Source organism: Osmerus eperlanus, chromosome 5, assembly GCF_963692335.1.
Source record: "Osmerus eperlanus chromosome 5, fOsmEpe2.1, whole genome shotgun sequence".
Lineage (NCBI taxonomy): Eukaryota > Metazoa > Chordata > Actinopteri > Osmeriformes > Osmeridae > Osmerus > Osmerus eperlanus.
The window spans coordinates 2,026,391-2,048,496 of NC_085022.1; the positions used below are offsets into that span (position 1 = coordinate 2,026,391).

Below are 22,106 nucleotides of genomic sequence, written 5' to 3' on the forward strand. Positions count from 1 at the left end.
ATGGGGGTATTCCAACAAGACAGTTCTACAGTTGTTTTTTATATACAAGCCCCATGCCTGCTTGACTGCAGTGACAAGGGGAGAGAGGCGATTACAGGTGCACTATGTCGTAAGCGGTTCATGGTGCAAAGGACCATTTTTATGGCTCTGAAAGTTTTTCTTGGCTCTACATCAGCAGGTGTTTTGAAGATGTCAGTGTCATGTCAATGTTTTAACAAGTAAAAAAGGGGACAGTTAAATGACTAAGATAACGACTGTGGAACTTGTCTTACCGGTCCTTGTCTATCCTGTCGTGTGAAGATGCTCTGTGTTCAAGAACGACACACAAGTTAAAAACACAAAAACAATGTACGTTATGGCACAGAGATGGGTTCTCCATTAACAGACCACAAGCCTGTTGTGCCTGGGAGCATAAACACGATGATTACTTGGAAGATGATTTCTTTCACGTTCAGTTTTATAGTGTGGGAGTTCCTGCCTTCACTAAAGTGTTTAGTTTGACAGGATGAATTGAATTTCAGGGCCAGTTGTCGCTCATCTCAGAAGTTTCATGAGCGGATGCTGCGGTAAGTTATTGTAAAGCCTAGAAGGTTTGTTTGTTATTGTGAGGCTGTGGGGACGGATGGGAGGAAAGCCAATCTGTCAGGTAGGAGCTGAGCCGGGACACCACACGCTGACCATGGAGCTGAGCCGGGACACCACACGCTGACCATGGAGACGCCAGAAACACACTGACTCACTCCCATCATGGCAATTTACCCTAATCTTCTCTTTTACTCTCTCTTTCTCTCTCTCTCTCTCTCTCTCTCTCTCTCTCTCTCTCTCTCTCTCTCTCTCTCTTCTCTGTCTCTCTCTCTCTCTCTCTCTCTCTCTCTCTCTCTCTGTCTCTCTCTCTCTCTCTCTCTCTCTCTCTCTCTCTCTCTCTCTCTCTCTCTGTCCCCCTCCCCCTCCCCCTCCCCCTCCCCCTCCCCCTCCCCTCTCCCCCTTCCCCCTCTCTGCCCCCCACAGTCTGAGCAGCCGACCCATCAGTGATGCTTTGTGGTGCATAATTGGGCCATTAACACAGCCCATCGCTCTCTCAGGCTCTGTCTCCCCCCCCCCTCGCCCCCCCCCTTGCCCCCCTCGGCCCCCCCCCCCCCCGCCCCCCTCGGCCCCCTGTCTGTGCTGCCCCCCCTCCTCTCTGCCAACTGGTCCTCACTCAAAGAGCCACACTGCGTCATCAGCAGTAAGGGCCCTGGTAGATCCCACCACAGGAACACACTGCCACCACAGGAACACACTGCCACCACAGGAACACACTGCCACCACAGGAACACACTGCCACCACAGGAACACACTGCCACCACAGGAACACACTGCCACCACAGGAACACACTGCCACCACAGGAACACACTGCCACCACAGGAACACACTGCCACCACAGGAACACACTGCCACCCAGGACACCAGACACACGGTGAGCTGTGTGCCAGTGATTGGCCTTCACATCACTCAGTGGTGGTTTGTGTGTGTGTGGGTGGATGTGTGTGTGCGTGTGTGGAGGTCCTTGTGTGTGCGTGGATGTGTGTGCACGTGCATGGGGGTGTTTTCTGTGTGTTTGTGTGGGTGTGCAGGTGTGTGTGTGTTTGTGTGGGTGTGCAGGTGTGTGTTTGTGTGGGTGTGCAGGTGTGTGTGTGTTCAATCCACAAATTACATTCTATCATAAGGAATTCAAATTTCGTACAGATTCACAGTGTACCAAACGTTCAAGGTTACAGATTGGATTGTATCCTCCATCCAGCCAAGCTGCCAGTCAGAGCAGGACCACAGCAGGATCCAGCCAGCTGCCCTGCTCCTCTCCAGGGCAAGCCTGTCACCAGCAGGCCCCTCACAGACAGCGCCCGCCCCAGACCACTACATATCAGCACCTATAGCACACACCTGTATCCTAGGTCACACACCTACACACACCTACACACACCTGTACCCTAGGTCACACACCTACACCCACCCAAGCACACACACAAACACCCCAACTCACGCACACAAACGCACACATTTATCTTTACAGGTAACAGATAAATCGAGCCGTACTTTGCCCAGTTACGTCAGTTACATCAGTTACATCCCCTTTCTACACCAGCCACAACAGAAGGTTAGTGCGTACGCTGGGCCAAGCGTGGTCTCTGGGCGGCCTCCTCTCTCTATCTCTATGCTGTGTTGCGTTTGCAGTCTCAGGGCTGTTCTGTGTGGCTGAGCCCACTAGTGATTAACCACGAGAAACTCAAACAGCTGCTTTACTCACATCTGGGAAGCATCGATCGCCTGCGCTCCCCGTGGCTGGCTGGGGCGTAAACACAGAGTGCTAGCTGCTCTTGTGCTGTCCGATGGTTGAGGTTGTGTGTGATGGTGTGTTTGTGTCTGTAGGGGGTGGGGAGGGGGTGTACTCACTAGATCTAATTGGCAAGCAGCCCATCTCCAGAACGGAGAAGTGTCAAGTTTATGTCAGACACATTTCATGTCGACATCTCTGTGTACAGTTTGTGAACTGTATGAATCATGTGCATCATTATTTAGAACTATTTCCCCCTCTTCTCTTAGTCTGTTTCTCTCTCTCTCTCTCCCTCTCTCTCTCTCTCTCTCTCTCTCTCTCTCTCTCTCTCTCTCTCTCTCTCTCTCTCTCTCTCTCAGGGTCTCTCGGTCCTCGTCCAGGTGCCTGGCTCTCTATCTGTATGAATTATTCCTCTGTTATATACTGTTAGTGTTCTTAGTTCTGCTGACTGCTGAAGGTTAATTGTACTTGTATCTTCAGCACTATTTATGACTCCTAGTTCTTGACTGTCAAAACATAATATATGGAAGTGTTGAACATGAAAGCTGAGGGTCACTTTGCACACAAAAAAGATAAAACCAAAGAGGAGAATCTTTATTTCTTCATGAGTTAATAATTGCCATGACCAACCATGTTAGTGATAGAACTGATATACAAGTAATACTGTACAAAATATGTGTGACATGTATTTTCATGTGATAATGCCTTGCATAGAAAAACGATTATTCAAGATGCATATTCATCAGGCCTGACACCCCTGTCCCATCCATTCTCCAACACTAGACTGCGATAGTGTGCAAGAACAACTACTTTGAAAAGTATTTTGTTTTGTAACGTCAGTGAAACACGGCGAGCCCTGCACTGCTGCCCAGCCTATAGTACGAGGAAGTGTAGGACCATTCCATGTTAGTCGGATGTACTTCGACTTCAGTTTTTTTGTTTCCACATTCCCCGGCGCTGTCAGGACAGCAGCCTAACTGGTTTAGTCATCAAGTCATCAAAATGGCCCCGAGCTCTGCTACACAGTCGTGAGTCGTCATGCCTTGTTTCAGTTCTACTGTGCCAGGACATCGTAGAGCATCTGAGGTTTAAGAAAGCCAGTCATTCTCCTTGTTAGTTTGGCCCTTTCATATGTTGTTTTTTTGTGTGTTTTATTAATAATTCACCTTTTAGTGGACCGGAAACAATAGGTAAAAATGTGTTTTAAAAATGAGAGAAAAATATTTAGACTCCACAAAACGCTTGAACAATTTTGACATTGGACATTTCTAATTCTGAAAGTCTCAACACGCTATAAAATAAAGAGTACCAAAAATACAATAAGAAGTTAAACACAGATTAATACTGGTCTAGAATCGCTGACACGTTTTTGCAGTCTAGGACTGTAGGCTTATTCTTCATCTGGGGAATGACCATATGACCAATGACCACCGTCAGTCACCGTCAGTCAGACAACTCCTGCAAGCTGTCAGACCAAGTTCTCACTAGTGCTGACTTTCTCAAACTCCACGTCTTTGGTCTTCTGGCCCTTGGCTGTTTGTTTCTGGGCGCTTTTCTTCTTCCAGATCACCACCGCCGTCACCACCCCGATGAGAACCAGGACGCCCACCGCCCCAGCAGCATACACGGCTGAGCTCGGGGCTGGAGCTGGGGTGTGTTCAGGCGTTTTGCCTTTTGACATCGTCAGATCAGTCACCTGTTTGGAGAAGCACTGGTCAGAGTCCAGCCAGGGCTCGTAGTCATCGTCATAGTTATACCCCTCCTCCTCAGCCGGACGGTCGGGGTACTCGTCTTCGTCCAGGAACCCGCCGCCGCCCTCCAGCACCACACAGTAGTACTTCCCCATATCCTCCGTGCTCAGCTGGGACAGCAGCAGGGAGTGATCCTGCTCTGAGAGCGTGGCCCTGCCTCGGAGGTGCTTGGGCAGGGCCACGGACGTGTCCCTGGAGTCCAGGATGAGCTGGTCGTTCCCCAGGGATCTGTGTTGGTACCACAGCACTTCCACTCTGTCCTCCTCGTCGACGTCGCAGGGCAGCGTGGCGGTTCCCCCCTCTGAGACAAGCAGCGTACGAGGCTCCCTGCTGGGGCACTTCAGCAGGGAGAACTTGCCCACCAGGGAGGGGGAGAAGCAGGAGTACTGGCCGAAGAGGTCTTTAGACAACACCGGGATGACCAGAGAATAGCCCGGCTCATCGCCGTCCACCGCATACATCCGATCCCCCCACTTGTCACCTTCGCTCTGGGACTTCCTGGTGGTGTTGACTTGACCCAGCGGTGTCTCCCATCTCCGGGTGGTGTCACGGTGTGTGGAGGGACAGGCCAGCACCACCCTCTCTCCGTCGGAGCGGAACACGCTCAGCTCATCGGGGTTCAGCAGGTACGCGTTGTGGAAGCTGAGGCACTTGTCTCCTGCCATCACCAGGCAGAGGAAGTGATGGCTGCTCTTCAACATGGTGGCCGTGACGTAGAGGGTCCTCCCGCCCTCCCCCACCTGCACCGCACCCCTCAGCTCCTCCTCCAGGGGCTCCAGGGACACCCTGCTGTCCAGGAACAGTTCACTGGTGTAGTTTGGGAACACCTCGTGGTACCAGAGCACACTGGCTCCGCCCTGAGCAGTGAAGCTTCCGTTGCAGAACAGCTCCGCCCCTCCGTCCTCCGTCACTGTGATCTCCTGAGCGCTGGTCTCCTGGTCGCAAACCAACAGCTGCAGCTCATGCTCGTCCACCTGGCTCCCGTCCTTCCAGCACTCCCTGCGATACACCCCTGAGTCGGAGTCCCGAAGCTGGCTGATCTGGAGGCCCATCAGGGGGGGTCTGTTGGTGATGCTCACCCGGCCCTGGTAATCCGACAGGGGGGAGGGAGGCTCATCGGAGGAGTTCCCTAGTAACAGGTCCCTGCCTGGGCCTGGCTTGTAAACAGCGATGTAGTCCACTCCAAAACAGAAGCCCATCTCTATGTCCTCGCCTCGCTGTCTGAAGATGGGCTCCGGGCCCTTCTGTGATCGGGCAGAGCCGAGGAGGAGGAGCAGGAGTAGGAGTCCTACGTTCTCCATAATGGTGGTTGTTCCTTCTGACACTGGCTGTCCCTGTTTCTCGCACGCTGGAATTGGCAGACTGACTTAGAAATAAGGAACTTACTTTCGTTTGTCACACGGCCACGCCCCTAGATTGTATCTTCTTACAGTGTAGATTCCTTCACACACACACACGTGCACACCCACACGCACATATGCACACGCGCACACACACACACACACAAGCTGGCCCATACACAAGCAAGCACACACAAATTGCTTTCACACTCATTCGTCACTGTTAATCATTAATCTTTTTGTGTACACAGGTGAAAGGCAGTTTTAGAAATAAAAACATATTCTGTGGCACAAAGATAGGGAAACAACTAATATAACTTGTGAGTCCTGCCATCATTTGAGGCGCACCGATGAGTAGTTAGACAGGTTTAACTCATGGGCGCAGTCAATCACTGTCAAGGGCTTCTAAGAAAGGTTGAAATAAGGAGAGGGACGTGTGCACGTGTGTGAGACTGTGTGTGTGTGTGTGTGTGTATGTGAGACTGTGTGTGTGTGAGAGACACTGTGTGTGTGAGAGAGACTGTGTGTGTGTGTGTGTGTGTGTGTGTGTGTGAGACTGTGTGTGTGTGTGTGTGTGTGTGAGACTGTGTGTGTGAGAGAGACTGTGTGTGTGAGAGAGACTGTGTGTGTGTGTGTGTGTGAGACTGTGTGTGTGTGTGTGAGACTGTGTGTGTGAGAGAGACTGTGTGTGTGTGTGTGTGTGTGAGACTGTGTGGGTCTGAGAGAGACTGTGTGTGTGAGAGAGACTGTGTGTGAGAGAGACTGTGTGAGTGATAGACACTGTGTGTGTGAGAGAGACTGTGTGTGTGACAGAGACTGTGTGAGTGTGTGCCTTCGCTTGCGTGCAGTCATGATTCCATGGGTGCAAGTGCGAGCAGTACAGCGCATGCATGGTCATGCGTATCTCAGTTGTGAAAGTGTAAGTCTCACTGTAAGTGTATAATCTGTTGCCTTATAATCTTTTTACACACCAAACAACCCTCTGTTGTTTGGTGTGTAAAATCTCCCTGACAAAAGATACAGGCTGGGTGAGCGTGTCCTTGGATCTGATCCGACACTTGTTACTTGCGGCTGAGCTAGTGAAGCTGAAATGAATCCTGTTCCAAGTAACAGTTTTCCGAAACAATAAAGTCAAATTCTCAAGTATATCAGAAGCCCTTCAAAAAACAATGGTCAATGTTGTTGTTTTTTTGCTCATGATTGCAAGGAAAAGACGGAAAAGATTGGTTGACTACACAGTCCTGACATGACTAAGAATTCAGAGACTAAACATCTTGTCAGGAGCAGAAGAGGAACTAAGTTTCAGACCAAGGCTTTGTGAAGACAGGGAAGTTTTAATTCACACAGCAGGAAGGTTTCAAACCCACAGACTGAAAAGAGTTCATAAAACCACAAACAATCCTAAACTAAAAGGCAAAATCAGGGTCAGAAAACAGGCAGAGGTCCATACAGGAATTCAACCTTTTTAGACGCTGGGAGAGATCAGGAAGAATGCTGACGACATGATCTAGCAGGGAGCAGAGGAACAGACAGGGTTTATAAACAGAGTCAAAGGCACAGGTGAAGCTTGCAATGCTAATTGTTCTAAATTTAGGGGCGGGGTTGAAAGCTGAGCCCAGGCTGACACCAACCTCACAGGGCTGAATCCTTACAGAACAAGAGAATGAGATTCATCACAGATGAGATTATCTTGTGCACATTGTTGCTGTTGTTCCAAAGACAAACAATGTTATATCTTAGACCCCTGGGAAACACAGTAAAAATAGTTTACTGCATCGTAACGTTACAATAAAGTTGTGAGACCAGTCTAATCGTGTGTCTAGCATACTGCAGGTTGGGGTGCCATGAATCTGATGTCTCTCTCTGCAGGAGGAAGACTGGCGTGGAAGTGAAAGGGAGCTGGTTAAATAGAGGTCTGTTTAGCTGAAGTTGTTTGTAACCATGGTTTCCTGACGGTTCTTCTGTAACATCAACACCAGACCTCAAAAGAAACAGAGCGACATTAAAAGGAAGCAGGGAGATACAGCAGATCTGATCCAAGCGTTTTTAACCACAGCTGTGCTACTCAGTAAGAGCAGCACAGCAATGACAAATGTGTTGCTCTGATAAACCATTAACTATTAAAGTTAACATTAAGTTACTATTACGTTTACTGTAAGATAACCATTAACAGTTTCATGTGATTACATTCAGAAATAGAGAGACGTGTGCCAGGTTACAATGACCACATGGTGTCTGCTAGAGTAGCCAGACTTTGACTGTTAATTCTGAGACCTAGACAATGCTTAGATGCTGTAGTGTCAGCATGATGCAACTTACCCTAGTCACAAACTCTTTGCGCCACTTCCCTGTAGCCAGACGCTGCGGTCCGTCACAGGAAAACCTTGCGGCACAAGAACAGCCTCTAGCCGACTGCAGCCGGCCTCATAAACAAGGCCCTGGACCCACACTCACTCTGACTGGATACGCCTGCTCTTCTATTGCTCACTTGTCATTAAAAAAAAAACACACTTTTGTTCTTGCTTATTTGGTCCTTGCACATTTATGAATCATCAGACCAAAGCAGCTCCCTGGTGGTGATAACCTCCCTGGCAGCTAACCTGTTTCTGATACTGACTCTGAATTAACTGGACAACGAAATAAACATCTCCGGCATTCAGTAATGTGTTCAGATTGCTCTGCTGTATCAGATTGGGATCTGATGAGGTTTCCTGTGCAGGGCTGGGAGAACCGAGTGATCAAGCATTGGGATTAAACTCCTACTGTGAAGACCTCTGGCTGCCTGCTCTTCTAACCGGGTTGATTGCAGCGATCAGAGCTGTGGATTTGAGAAGCTTGTTTGAAATGTAAATTTGTCTGAAACATTTCATGGAAATGTGGGATGCAAAATAGCTGTAGGTGAGAAGGAATGGAGATGTTTCCGAAAGAGAAATCGCCTTTAATTGTTGAGGTAAGAATAGGGGCACAAAAAAAGGTCTACTCTTCAACCGCCAACCCGACCTGGTGTTGTGCCCTCAGATGCACTCTGAGCACTATGCAGCCCCCAGCTGATTTCTGTTCTGTATGTATCAGCATCAAATGATTCTTACTGTATATTGGGGGGACTAGTATGAGGAAGCAGACTAAGTTTCATGCATGTGACACTTTCCTAGTCACAGTTAGCAGAGAGTGCGTTGCATTTACATCAAATGGAAAACAAGGCCTGCCATGAAATGCTTTCCCCCTGCATACGTTTCTTCCCTTCTACCCCTTCTTTTAAAGCTAATGCTGAAGCTTTTAAAAAGCAATTGAAGACTCTGCTTTTCAAAGAGGCTTTAGGTAGTCGAGGGTTTTTTATGGTTGTTTGTCATGTTTTCTATTTAAAATGTTCTTGTATCTTAATTTGTGGTGTCAGACATCCCAAGTCATTTTGTTGTGAAGCACTTTGTGAATTTGCCTTTTGAACCTATACATTTGGTAAGAGCCATGTGAAAAAATTTGAACGTGCTAACCAAATACATTTACTTTGGTAATCATAGCTGGGCAATATTTCCTCCGAATGCGATGTCGTGGAGCAAGACAGGTATTGGTTCCCGTTCGAATCGTCACTATACGTTTTGAATGACGAGTTTTAAGGATTTTGTGTTTTCCACAAAAAAAAACGTTGTTCTCTTTTATTCTCTAAAAAAATACATTGTGAGACCGCTGTCTCCCCTCCGTTTGGTTGCGATATCAAGACGAAATCTTTCACTTTTTGATTCTAGTGGTTTGTGCGCGCGCTCCTGCGAGGGGGTTCTTTTCAGGGCCAGGGTGCATCTGAGGGCACAACACTTGTTCTCGCCATCATTTCAACAATTCAAACTGTATTTGGTTAGCGTACTACATGGGAAACGATTCACCGCCACTTGGCGGCACTGTGGCCCGGACGTCAGAATAATCACACCCAACCCAGCTAAATGACGAGGTAGAATGTCATAACAGAACGCCACATCCGCTGACCGCTGCCGGTGTCTGCAACGTAAACAAGCTTTAAGGTAATGCAAAGCGTTTTTACAAGTTTATACTACCAAGAATGCAAAATGTATGACCAAACATGCTTCCTTTCTGAAACAGTCGTTAGTCTAGGTAGTATGCCTGCAGTCCAGTAATTATTTTGCTCTTCGCCAGTCTCTAAGAAAAGCTAGCCCCGAGCCTGATAGCAAGTTACAGCTCCCAGTTTCTCACATACAAGCAAGTTATGGAAACTAAGAAAATGCTTAACAACATTCCTACGTTATAGTGATCTGTGGTCTCTCCAGATGCACACACTGAAACCTATCAGGAGATAAATCATAACTCAGTGTGCTCCCTCCCTCCCTCTCTCCCCCCCTTCTCCCTCTCTCCCTCCCCTTTTCCCTCTCCCTCCCCTTCTCCTTCTCTCCCTACCTTTCTCCCTTTCCCCTCTCCCTCTCTCCCTCCCTCTCTCCCTCCCTTTTTCCCTCTCCCCCTCCCTCTCCCCTCTCCCTCCCTCTCTTCCTCCCCTTCTCCCCCCTCCCTCCCTCTCTTCCTCCCCTTCTCCCCCCTCCCTCCCTCTCTTCCTCCCCTTCTCCCCCCTCCCTCCCTCTCTTCCTCCCCTTCTCCCCCCTCCCTCCCTCTCTTCCTCCCCTTCTCCCCTCTCCCTCCCTCTCTTCCTCCCCTTCTCCCCCTCCCTCCCTCTCCTTTAGGGTAATCTGCATTTACCAGGGACATCCCCCCCATGTTGCGTGTTATCGTGAGGTCCCTGTGTACGCGGTGCCAAGCCCTTCCACACCCCTCTCTCCTGAGCAGGCCCTGTTCCAGCTCTGGCCCGCTGGAGAACACAGAGACGGTGGACGCCCTCTATGACCTGTCCGTGGACATCCAGAAGATCCGCCAGCTCAAGGGCTGGGTGCTGCAGCAGAGCCCGGCGTACGTCAGCCAGACCGCCCAGCTGCTGAGGGACCTAGGGGCCGAAGGGCCCGTGATCGCCCGGGTCCTGGAGCTGTTCCCCGAGGCTGTGCTCTGCAGCCCGGACGAGATGCTGGCCCAGCGAGAGCTCTGGAGCTCTCTCTGCCCCAACCCGAAGGACCTGGTGGGCATCATCGAGAAGTTCCCCGCCTCCTTCTTCACCTCCTCCTGCCACCACAGCAACCAGCGGGAGAACATCGTCTTCTTCCGGAGCCTGCAGCTGAACAGACGTGTGGTCGCCAAGCTGATGGCCAGCGCCCCGCAGAGCTTCAGCCGGCCGGTGCAGCACAACCAGGTGATGGTGAAGACTCTGCAGGAAGCCTATCTGGAGCTGGGCGGAGAGGAGGCCAACATGAGGGTCTGGCTTCAGAAGCTGCTGAGCCAGAACCCCTTCGTGCTCCTCAAGCCCCCCGAGGTGCTGAGGGAGAACCTGCTGTTCCTCAGCGCCCGCGGCTTCTCTGCAGCCCAGCTCCTCCGCCTGCTCTCCAAGCTCCGGGGCTTCGTCACCGAACTCAACCCACACGGCATGCGCCTCTCCCTGGCCTACTCCCAGGACAAGCTGGCCTGCTCCGACGCTGACCTCCAGGACATCGTCCTCCGCTGCCCGGCCCTGCTCTACTTCCCCGAAGCCGTCCTGGAGGAGAGGATCCAGGGGCTGCTCGGCGCCGGGGTCAGCCTGGCCCAGATCATACAGACCCCCTCGGTGCTGGAGCTGACCCCCCAGATCGTCAGCTACCGCTTCCAGAGACTGAGGGCTCGCGGCTACAACGTGGGGACAGGCAGCCTGGAGGTTCTCAACGGCACCAAGAAAGACTTTGAGGCGAGCTACAGCAAGCTGCAGCTACGCAGGGACAGGCCCCTCTTCAACCCTGTGGCTCCTCTGGCAGGAGACGACTGAGACCGGCGTGAACATGGGAATTATGAGGAGGTTTATTTATTGGTAATGGATGGAAAGTGGATTTGAAAGGGAACGAGACCTAAACAACTAAAGTGGTGCTAGTTATGCCGAGAACACAGTGAACAAACGAACCTTCATTAACTCTGTGGAATATATGGGGTTTCCAATGTGCTTATCTTTATCACAATCGGTTGATTCAGCTAGTGCCTTGTCATCCATCGGTTCATATCCTGTCTTATTATTCGCATGTCTGTGTTCCTCCTGTACCCTGCTGTGTTCTGATGATGTCACAGGTCTGTGATGTGGGATCCGCCTGCCTATAATAACAAACACCTGTTGGCTGTTTGTTATCTTTGTTTCTCTCTGTTCACTATAAACACAGTCCTCTGACCTTCATGCCTCAGAGAGACTTTGCTAGTACCGTTGTGTCTGAACTGGTCATTTTTATGTCGAGATGTTTGGTAAAGTCTGTCTCCAATCTGCAGATTGCTACGTACTTATGAACCCAGCACCTGAAGACACGGACAGAACTTTTCTTCATCAACCCGACGACAAAAAAAGAGAGAAGTTGCAGTTGAATCTGCAAGTGTACTGACTTTGACCTCATCGGCTCTGGAAAATACTGCTATTTAGATATCCATGAAAATACTCATCATTGCAGATGTGCTGTGAGTCATTAATTGTGTTTTCCCGACGTAGATAACTTGTCCGAGGTCTTGTTGGTTTGCCCTGAAACTTGGAGTGTTTTGGATAAGTGCTCGCCTGTATTTCTCTGCTCAGCTAAATGAATATGTAGGAGGCTGTAGAGGGGCCTGTGGGCCGGGTCGCTGGCAGGGCACATTACTCCTTCTGAAGGCCTTCTCTCACTCTCCCTCTATCTCTCTCTCTCTGTGTGTCTCTCTCCTCTCTGTCTCTCCATCTCTCTGTCTCCTCTCTGTCTCCTCTCTGTCTCTCCATCTCTGTCTCTCCATCTCTGTCTCTCTCTCTCTCCTCTGTCTCTCCATCTCTGTCTCTCCATCTCTGTCTCTCTCTCTCCTCTGTCTCTCCATCTCTCTGTCTCTCTCTCTCCTCTCTGTCTCTCCATCTCTGTCTCTCTCCTCTGTCTCTCCATCTCTGTCTCTCTCCTCTCTCTCTCTCCTCTCTGTGTCTCCATCTCTGTCTCTCTCCTCTCTCTCTCCTCTCTGTGTCTCCATCTCTGTCTCTCTCTCCTCTCTGTCTCTCTCTCTGTCTCTCCATCTCTGTCTCTCTCTCTCCTCTCTGTCTCTCTCTCTCCTCTCTGTGTCTCCTCTCTGTTTCTCCCCCCATCCCCCCCCCTTCTCTGCTCCGAGGCCAGTTGGGGCTCAAACCAGGCTTAGAGTGCTTTTTAATGGAGAGCCAGCTATGCAGCTAATGAGCCCAAGACCGTGTACCTCAAGGTCCCCGTCTGAAGGCGTGTATGACGGTCAGCGAGTAGGAAGAGGGGACGCTGGGGGCTGACCAATGGGAGGCATCGGAGACACGTCTGGAAAAACGGTTTCCATGTGGCCCATGCGCAGCGTGAAGCTGGTTGTCATGGTGACGGCGGAGGGGGGAGGGCATGTTGGAATCGAGTGTGGCGGTGCCCAGGGATAGACTGAAGTACATCCAGCAGCTATGTACCCAGAAGGACTTGGGGAGGGGGGGGTTGTTTAAGGCATGTCAGCTGGTTGTAAACAGGAACATTTGTTTCCGAAGGTGGGAGGATCTGCCTAGAAGTAGAGTCTGGGGACACTGCAGGCACTACAGTGCCTGAGAGTTACTAAGTGTTTTCTGTTTAAATGTGCTTTCAGCCTCTCCTATTCATCCTCTTCATCCTCTATCCTTTCATGTCTGTATAATCCCTCTCTTCTGCTCTGATTCCTGTTCCCTCCACTCTCCCCCCTTCAGGCTGAGTAAGTGACCAAAGCACAACAGGTTAATAAGCAGATCTATAGATTGTTTGTTTTCATTTTAGACGTGACACATGACATCACCAGCCAGGGAAGCACGCTAATGGAATAGGGCAGAAAATATGGAAAGGGGTGACACCTGCAATTAAGCCCTGTGATTTCCAGCAGAGAGCAGTATTGTGGAGGGTGATGGTGGTAAATATTCAACACTCGAGGCCAGTAGGGCTCAGAATGAATGTGAGCTGAGTTCAGAGATCTAAGCATCTCCTCCCTGCTGCTCTCCCTGCCATTGTCTCCCCTTGTGAAGGTGACTTTCTAAAAGTTCAAACCAATGAATGAGTGAATATATGGATAGATTTATAAGTGAATGCATGGTGAGGTACTGTACTATATATATTAAAAAGAAAAAACTGAAAATGTTAACTGAAAAAAGTAGCCTTAGTTCGAGCCTGTCATCTGACTCACTGACTGGTCTTAGAGCTCCCCTTAGTGGTCTGATATACACGTGCAATAAGTGGCTTAACCCTTGTGTTATCTTCGGGTCATTCTGACCCATCAGTCATTGTGACCCACCGTCGTATTGCGACAAATTTACCTCATACAAAAACAAAGTGAAGCATTTTCTTTTAACTGTCGGGCTGTCTCAGACCCCCCACATTGGAATGGTTAAAAGAAAATTATTTGTATTTGTTTTTGTATTGGGTAAAATTGGGTAAACACAACGATGGTTCGTTATGAACCTTTGGGTCATGTGACCCGAAGGCAGCACGAGGGTTAATGAGGAATCAGTCATTCATGAAATTGATCATTTATTATCAAACATTTTGAATACAATGAAAATACATCCATTTTATAGACATTCTTGCAAGATATTTTATAAATAACCTGCAGCAAACCTTAAATGATTACTATGAAACATTCACAACAGCAGTTTACATAATAAATGGCATGTTTTGTCCTAAAGTGCCTAACAGCCTCTTTTATCATATTATAATGTATTTCAAAAATAAAATAATCTACAAGACCCCAGAGAAACCAGAGACCCCCAGATCAGACGCATCAGATGTGTGCGGAGTGGGCATCGTCTGTGGCTGGGAGCCAACCCCACCTTTACATGACTAACCCATGGATCACTACTGACGTCAGCCCTCTCTACGACGGAGGGAGAGAGAGAGAAATAGACATGGAGTGAGAGAGAGAGACAAATAGAGAGAACATAGAGAGAGAGAACAGAGAGACAGAGAGAGAGAACAGAGAGAGAGAGGGAGAGAGAGAACAGAGTGAGAGAGAGAGACAAAGAGAGAGAACAGAGTGAGAGAGACAAAGAGAGAGAACAGAGTGAGAGAGAGAGACAAAGAGAGAGAACAGAGTGAGAGAGAACAGAGAGAAAGAGAACCGAGTGAGAGAGAACAGAGAGAAAGAGAGAGAACAGAGTGAGAGAGAACAGAGAGACAGAGAGAGAGAGAGGGAGAGAGACAGAATACCTCTGATAAGAAAGGAAAGATGACATCATGACTCATTTCGCCTGGAAGAGCAAGATCAGAGTGCAGGGGTAAACGAGCACCAGCTGGCCTGCAGCGACACCCTCTCTGCTGTCCTGACCCGTCAGGCTCCTCCAGAACAGAGTCCTGGGAGGGGAGTGCTGAGCATCTGACAGCATGATGCCGCAGGTTCAAATACCCCCCCCCCCCCCCCGTACGTCGCTTTGGATAAAAGCGTCTGCTAAATATTAAATGTTATTTATTTATTATGATTGATCTGATAGGAACTGGAGTGAGATATTTCAAAACATATCTATATCCTTCCTTACTAGTGGAGACGATTGGATTACGTAAAAGGATGGTTGTGTTACGGCCACATGTGTTGTGTTCTTTGTTTGTCACCTCCCTTCCCTTTTCTGTAGCTCCGCCCAGGTTGTGTTCCCCATGATTGCCAGATGAGATGCACCTGGCCAGGTGATCAAGCAGCAGATAAAGACTCCAGTTTCCTGCTGCAGGAGAGAGGCTTCGAGCTTGGGGACTGCTGGTCTTGCTGCCTCTTAGCCTTGGAGTTTGTTTGTCTTGTAGTTGTGAAATTATGTTGTATTAATAAATCCCATGGATTTGGTACTTTTAAAGGTGTTCTTAGTAGTTGTTTTGGGTCAGTGGCGGAATGTTTGTTCGCCCCATAGGGCCACTAAAGTTGGGGCTTAACAATTGGGGGCTCGTCCGGGATAGAACATCCATGAGGTAGATGTTTGTAAGGTTTTGTGAGTAGTTAATGGCCTTTGTGTTGCGTAGTGGTCATCTTTTGTTAGATAATTTGTTGCTTCTTTAGTGCTTTTGACTGGTAGTCACCTCAGTGACCTGGAGTTTTGAGAGCATCCTACTTAGATAGCCGTCGGGCAGACAAGAGTCTTGCCACTTTGTTGTTTTGCTTTTTTTATTTTTGGTGGTATACCTGGACGTGGGTACGTTTTCTGGGTGTGGCAGTAGGCTTTGTATTGGGTCTGCTACCTGCTTACAGAGCTTAACGTTTAAAGGAGCCTCCCGGTGCGCCACTGAAGACTAGCTAGGAACGTTAGCCATCATGGTAGACAGGTTGGGGTGTTTCTCTACAGGTTCAGTCCAGTCATTTGCACTATTCACAGCAACGGGTCTATCTGAGTGGCTTTCTATTTTTATATGGTCATTTTGTCTTGTGCAGCTGTGATTTTTGATATGGTATTGAGCAGTAACTTGTGGTGCGTGACCTTTGAGTTGTGGATACTGCACTTCACATTTGTTGGGTCACTGTTTGGTTGCAGCTTAGGTGTAAATTGGTAACATTTTGTGTGTAGTGATGACTACTGTGTGACCCATTTGTGCGTTGTGGTTGTTGCAGTCCATGTTTGGTTGGGCCACTTGTGTGTTGATGCTCTTACGTGTTTGAATTGCAGCTAATTGGGTGTGCTCAAGCCTTCGGCGAGAGCACAACCTTTGTTCTCTCACATATATATTATTATTATTTTTATTTATTTTTATTTTTGCCCCCCTAAAACTCAGTCAATATTTGGCCTACATAGACAACGTAGGTGTCAAAAGTTTCGTCTTGGTAGCGATTGAGTTTCTTGTATTGGGATTTACGTTCCGTTGCACGGTTTAAGTAGAAATTACGTTTTTGTGTCGAAAAGTGAAGCTAACGGTGGCTAACTTGCTAACCACAGTCAATGACGCTACTTACGTCACTAACGTCACGAAAACTCGCGTGACTACCTCTAGCAGAATATTAGTTTAGCAGCTCGTTAACTTCTGGGAGATAGCTAGGCTAACTATAGCTTTACTGCAAGGCAGCTGCAGAAACGCCACAAGCAAAGAGGCCAGGTGATAACTATTTACTAATTTTACTTTGTGATATGACACACAATTGTGATGTGTAATGTACAATATAAGCTGATATTATTAAGGAAGTACATCTACTTTCGGAAACAGTAGTCTACTATTTCACTGAAGTATTAGCATCATGACATTAGCCTGTGTTGCCCGGGCAACACATACTACAGTGGTCTATGATGTATCTGTTTTCAATCGTTAAAATAAACATTCCTCACATATACATTTTCGTTGTAGGGTTTATTCTGACATTAGTAAACGATTTGTTGGTGAAATTACCATTACCTGTGGTTTCAAACCAGTGTAGCTCACTGCAACGCTGTAGCTTACGTGAGACACACTACAAAAACATCTAGCTTACACAACTGTAGGAAGTCAAACGGCGACAGAACATGTTCGGCACTCCCCTTACTTAAATCAAAAGTCTATCTAACTACTAACCTGAACTTCATTGCCACAGCCTAAACGTTGTCAATCTGTTCATGAAAATAATTAATTTCAGCTTAAACCGTACAACGGAACGTTAAATCCAATTCAACCAACGCAATCGCTACCAAGACGAACACAGCAGTAGTCTAGTACTGTGCCGTAGTAGTACAATTTATCGGGGCAGCTTCTCCACACAGGGCTATATCGCATTTTGCGTTGTTACTGACAATGATCGCTACCAGTGAGCTTTTTATGAATGAGCGATTTTCCACTAAATAAATGTCAAGCTTATTTACGTTTTGGGGGGCATATTTTCAGTTAGCAGATGGGACTGTCTGAATCGCGATTCCATCTTCTACTGCCGGGTAACGTCGTAGAATAATCTTCAAAGGGGGTTCTTTATTAATGAATGAATGCAATGAGTAGGCTACATGCCTGAAAATATCACGAGAAGGGAAAAACTTAAAATGACGTTTAAGTCATAGAGATTAGGTCCATTTTTACACCGGTCTGCCAAATTTATTCGTTTTGATTCAACGATGAGGCTGCCTCTTGCAGGGGAAATGAGAAGACATCTATTTCATTCTACACTTCACTCGTATTTTCAGTTGTAAATGAGCAGCAAAAAAAATGCTTTTAAATCTATTTAATCTTTATAAATAAGTATGCATTTTCATATAAAATATACAGAAATCAGTTGTAAAAATGTCATTCAAAAACGGACCCCTGTGCAACCGACGCAAGCAAGCACACCCTACAATTTCCCCAGAAATTGTACCCTCTCTAGTTAGTTGTGTTGTGCCCTTTTTGTTTGTGGGATGTGGTCGCTCCAGAGATCAGTGGATCTTGGATTGGAAGGCCACACCCACTACATATATAGGTCACTGTGTTGCTGGTTTCTTGCATCCATCACGAAGACCACGTGGTGTCCATTTTGTGTTGTGGTGGTGGCAGTTCACTTAACTTGGGTCTTGTGTGTTGTTGTTGGGATAACAGCAACTTTGTAGGTGGTCTACTTGTTGTGACCCTTGTTGGTTTGTGTCTGTTGCACTCCACTTTGTGTTGGTCGCCTGTGGTGCTGTGTATGGTTGTGGGTAAATGCAGTAACTTTGTTTGTTCACCTCATGGTGGTAGCCATTTTGTGTCTTGTGGGAGTGGGATCCACTTTGTATGGCTACGTATTTGTTTGGCTGCTATCCTTGAACCTAGTAGCAGCAGCTTCATTGGCCCTTTTTGAATGAACTTTGACCTTGTTACCCTTTGTTTGTCATAACTGCAAGCTTTTTGATTCCCCTCTGACTTTAAGTTGACACCTTTTTGTAAGAAGCAGTCCCTATTTTTGTTTCAGAGTACAATGATTAAACATTGGTCAGTGAACTTGTTAGTACTATCGTATGTGACTCACTGTTTATTCATTGTTTTAAGGGTGGGGGTGTTACGGCCACATGTGTTGTGTTCTTTGTTTGTCACCTCCCTTCCCTTTTCTGTAGCTCCGCCCAGGTTGTGTTCCCCATGATTGCCAGATAAGATGCACCTGGCCAGGTGATCAAGCAGCAGATAAAGACTCCAGTTTCCTGCTGCAGGAGAGAGGCTTCGAGCTTGGGGACTGCTGGTCTTGCTGCCTCTTAGCCTGGGAGTTTTTGTCTTGTAGTTGTGAAATTATGTTGTATTAATAAATCCCATGGATTTGGTACTTTTAAAGGTGTTCTTAGTAGTTGTTTTGGGTCAGTGGCGGAATGTTTGTTTGCCCCATAGGGCCACTAAAGTTGGGGCGTAACAGGTTGTCTAAATGATATTAACATACAAGACTCCAGAGGTTTATATATAATTATTGCACCTTCCATAAACAAAGCAAAAATCTGTGCACGTCATTTATTGTGAAATCAGGAATTTACACCCTGCAACAAGTCTTGAATCCACAGCATGGTTGGCTGTGGAAGGAGACTTTCTCTGATCAGACCTGTATTTCTGCTTCATTCAGTCATTACAGCATCACCAGACCTATAGATCTGCTCTTTTGAAAACTTGAAACTTGTACTTTATGCCGTTTTCCTCCTGAATCTCATTTGGAACATGTGGAAACCTTGGTCACAAGAAAAAGAAAGAGACATATCTTAAGATGCACACCAACATTGTATTATTTCACAAAATCTCCATAATCTTCATGGGGCCATGTTTGTTCAGATACTATCTAAGAAAATAGAATTACAATTAAATTACCATATTCATTTGATTACAAATTACCATAATGGTATTACCCTTCAACCGCAGAGATAATTGCATTCTTACTGTACCTAGACTGCTTTATAAAGATCCTCCGGTCAAGTTTGGGGAAGAAGACATCACAGTTGAAGTCGGCCATGACGTCTGTGAGGTAGACCAGGTCACACCAGGGGTGTTCCATGCCTTCCTGCAGACCACACAACCATGCTGTGGCAGCCGGAGAGGAAGCTATGGTACTTAACCCTTGTGCTGCCTTCGGGTCACAATGACCCAAAGGTTCACAACGACCCATCGTTGTGCTGCGACAACTTTACCCAATACAAAAACAAATAAAAAGCATTTTCTTTTAACCTTCGCACTATGTGTGTGTGTGTGTGTGTGTGGGGGGGTGATGTGTGACGGTTAAAAGAAAATGCTTCACTTTATTTTTGTATGAGGTAAAGTTGTCGCAACACATGGGGAGGTCACAATGACTGAAGGGTCAACATGACCCGAAGATAACATCGCTGCACACACACACATTCACACACACACACACACACACATTCACACACAGATAGACGCAGACACACACAAACACACAGAGTAACACACTTTGGTTCATTTTGCATAACAGTTACCTTGTAGACCTGGTGCCCTCCCACGACCCAGATGGTCTCTACAAGGTCCCTGATGTGAGGGAGAGACGTCTGGCCCACGGCCGCTTTAAAATCCCTGCAAAGGAAATGCGCGTATTCGGGTACGGCGCTGGGAGGAACCGCAACACGACCATTAAAAAACCAAGAGGACCCCAGCAAAAAAAATACGCTACATCTCAAGCGGCTATCATTTCAATATTCAGATAAAGCGCAACTGGGACCGTATTGACATGCGGCGGTGTGTGTGTGTCTCACCTGAGGGTCTTGCTCAGAACCACATGGACAACATTAGACATGGGAAACAGACTTTCGGGGTTGGAGTACCAACAGGTCTTTCCCCAAATCAACAGGTTAATCTTTCCTGCACCACAACCACAAAAAGGAATCGTGTCTTTAGGTACACTATTATAGCTATACTTGATTAAACGTGCCTGCACCATCTAGATTAAAAGGTTGAGATAAGCCTCGAAAATAAATATCATAGTTCAGTACAAAATCTTTTAAATTTCCATTTTACCTGCTCGGGACACTCTTGTGACTGTGTCTACAAAAAACTTGAACTCTGTCCTGTAAAAAGGAGATAGCGGTTGAAATCTACTTGACTAAACGGAGATTAGCCTACCTATAAAACTTAAGATAAAATTATTCAATGACAAACAACGATCTAATAATTACACGAGATTCAAATATGTGTAGAGCCATCAAAATTTAATAGTAAACAGATAGTACCATATTCAAACAACCTGTAAATTGACAAATGCGTCGTTCCTGATTCGAAACGAAAATGCCTTACGCATCCGTAAGCCTACTAGCCTACTGTATAGTCTACGTCTTCATTCTTACGGTAAATGCCAAGGCAAGCGTCCGTTCTTCCCTATCCCCCAGTTGTTGCACACTGCCGCGATGAGCCGAAGCGGTCTTCTGTGCTCCTTGTCCGAACTCATTGTCTGTAATAGCCTAGAATTAAACACGACTGCGCAAAGTGAGATTATCACTGTTTCTTACATAACTGCATCCGTCAATCAGCTTGTGAATGTGCGCAATAGGATCATGAATGACCACTATGGAACAAACAAGGCGGAGCCACAAATGTGTATCGATTAGCCTGTGTTGAATTCACCACTACAATGTTAGCCCCCACATCTGGAAACGCTGGGAAGGAATGCAACGTGACTTTCAATGGGCCAGCTAAACATTGTGCAATAGCTTAAATGGAACAAAAAGGAAAGTTTCTAGCAACTGGTCAACCAATGGATAACCATACACCACCAAAAGCTAGAGCTAGATTACGTTTTGTTTATTGCATATCCACAAACAACAGATAAAACAAACAAACAAAATATACTGCAGTAGCAATAGAAAGACGTGCGCTGGTGAACTTTATGACTCAGAAGCTCATACTGGTAAAATTATTACCTTAAAATGTCCAGAAGATATGAAAAAAATAACATGTGGCTGTTAACAGAATAATTTAGTGGTAAAATCCTGTGTTCTGACTGTTTGTCCCCACACTAATAGTAGTACCTTGCAGGCTCCCTGTCTTGAGCCATTAGATAAACCATGTTGTTGAAAAAATCTTCAAATTTCAAACACTTTCAGGACTTCCTCAGCTCCTTATAGAGACAATTGGAAAACAGTGAAGGACCCTGGTGGGGAAATCATATACATTTGCCTCTTACACACACACACACACACACACACACACACACACACACACACACACACACACACACACACACACACACACACACACACACACACACACACACACACACACACACACACACACACACACACACACACACACACACACACACACACACACACGTTAAGAACAGTATGTTCCTGTGGTTGAGTAGGCAGAGAACAGAGTCCTCTCCTCAGCACATGTGGCTTGTCTGCCTCTGAATGTTCTGGAAAAACGACATCTCACTTATTTATTTTTATTTTATGAAAACCTGCATTCAAAAGCCTTCCATTGCCCAGGGCAGGTATGCTCTTGAGAAGCTCGTTAAACTTCACATCCTGGTAGCAATCAATAAATCAAATGCTCTGACGAATCTGTGGCTGTCAGGACTGTAATAAACAGGACCAATCAGCGTTCTCGACCGAATGCAATGATTGGACGGGCTACTTGTCTGTCTGTCTACCTCCCTCCCGGCAGTGGCCAAGCAGCGTGCGTTAGAGGAGTGGCTGTGAAGGGAGGGGGTGGGATGTGAAGGGTTGGATACTTTCAAACTCAAGACAGATTTTCTAGTTTCACAAAATTTACCTAACCTGAGTTTAAATATGCTGTGTAAATCTCTCTCTCTCT

At 47.1% G+C, this 22,106-nt stretch overlaps 3 protein-coding genes across 3 annotated transcripts; 1 reads left to right on the forward strand and 2 right to left on the reverse strand.

Annotated features, from left to right (window-relative positions):
• Positions 1-2,891: 2,891 nt before the first annotated feature.
• Positions 2,892-5,418, reverse strand: LOC134020760 (uncharacterized). Its single transcript, XM_062460980.1, has 2 exons — positions 3,798-5,418; positions 2,892-3,393 (listed from the first exon to the last, which is right to left on the reverse strand). Exons 1-2 carry the CDS (start codon positions 5,362-5,364, stop codon positions 3,302-3,304), a joined length of 1,659 nt encoding a protein of 552 aa, XP_062316964.1. The 5' UTR covers positions 5,365-5,418; the 3' UTR covers positions 2,892-3,301.
• A 3,782-nt stretch (positions 5,419-9,200) lies between these two features.
• mterf2 (mitochondrial transcription termination factor 2) lies at positions 9,201-12,172 on the forward strand. The gene is made up of 2 exons (XM_062460983.1): positions 9,201-9,416; positions 10,086-12,172. Exon 2 carries the CDS (start codon positions 10,118-10,120, stop codon positions 11,243-11,245), a length of 1,128 nt encoding a protein of 375 aa, XP_062316967.1. The 5' UTR covers positions 9,201-9,416; positions 10,086-10,117; the 3' UTR covers positions 11,246-12,172.
• A 6,617-nt stretch (positions 12,173-18,789) lies between these two features.
• On the reverse strand, positions 18,790-20,938 carry zgc:153031. Its single transcript, XM_062460984.1, has 6 exons — positions 20,636-20,938; positions 20,310-20,359; positions 20,048-20,153; positions 19,775-19,901; positions 19,226-19,341; positions 18,790-19,014 (listed from the first exon to the last, which is right to left on the reverse strand). Exons 1-6 carry the CDS (start codon positions 20,734-20,736, stop codon positions 18,933-18,935), a joined length of 582 nt encoding a protein of 193 aa, XP_062316968.1. The 5' UTR covers positions 20,737-20,938; the 3' UTR covers positions 18,790-18,932.
• Positions 20,939-22,106: the final 1,168 nt, after the last annotated feature.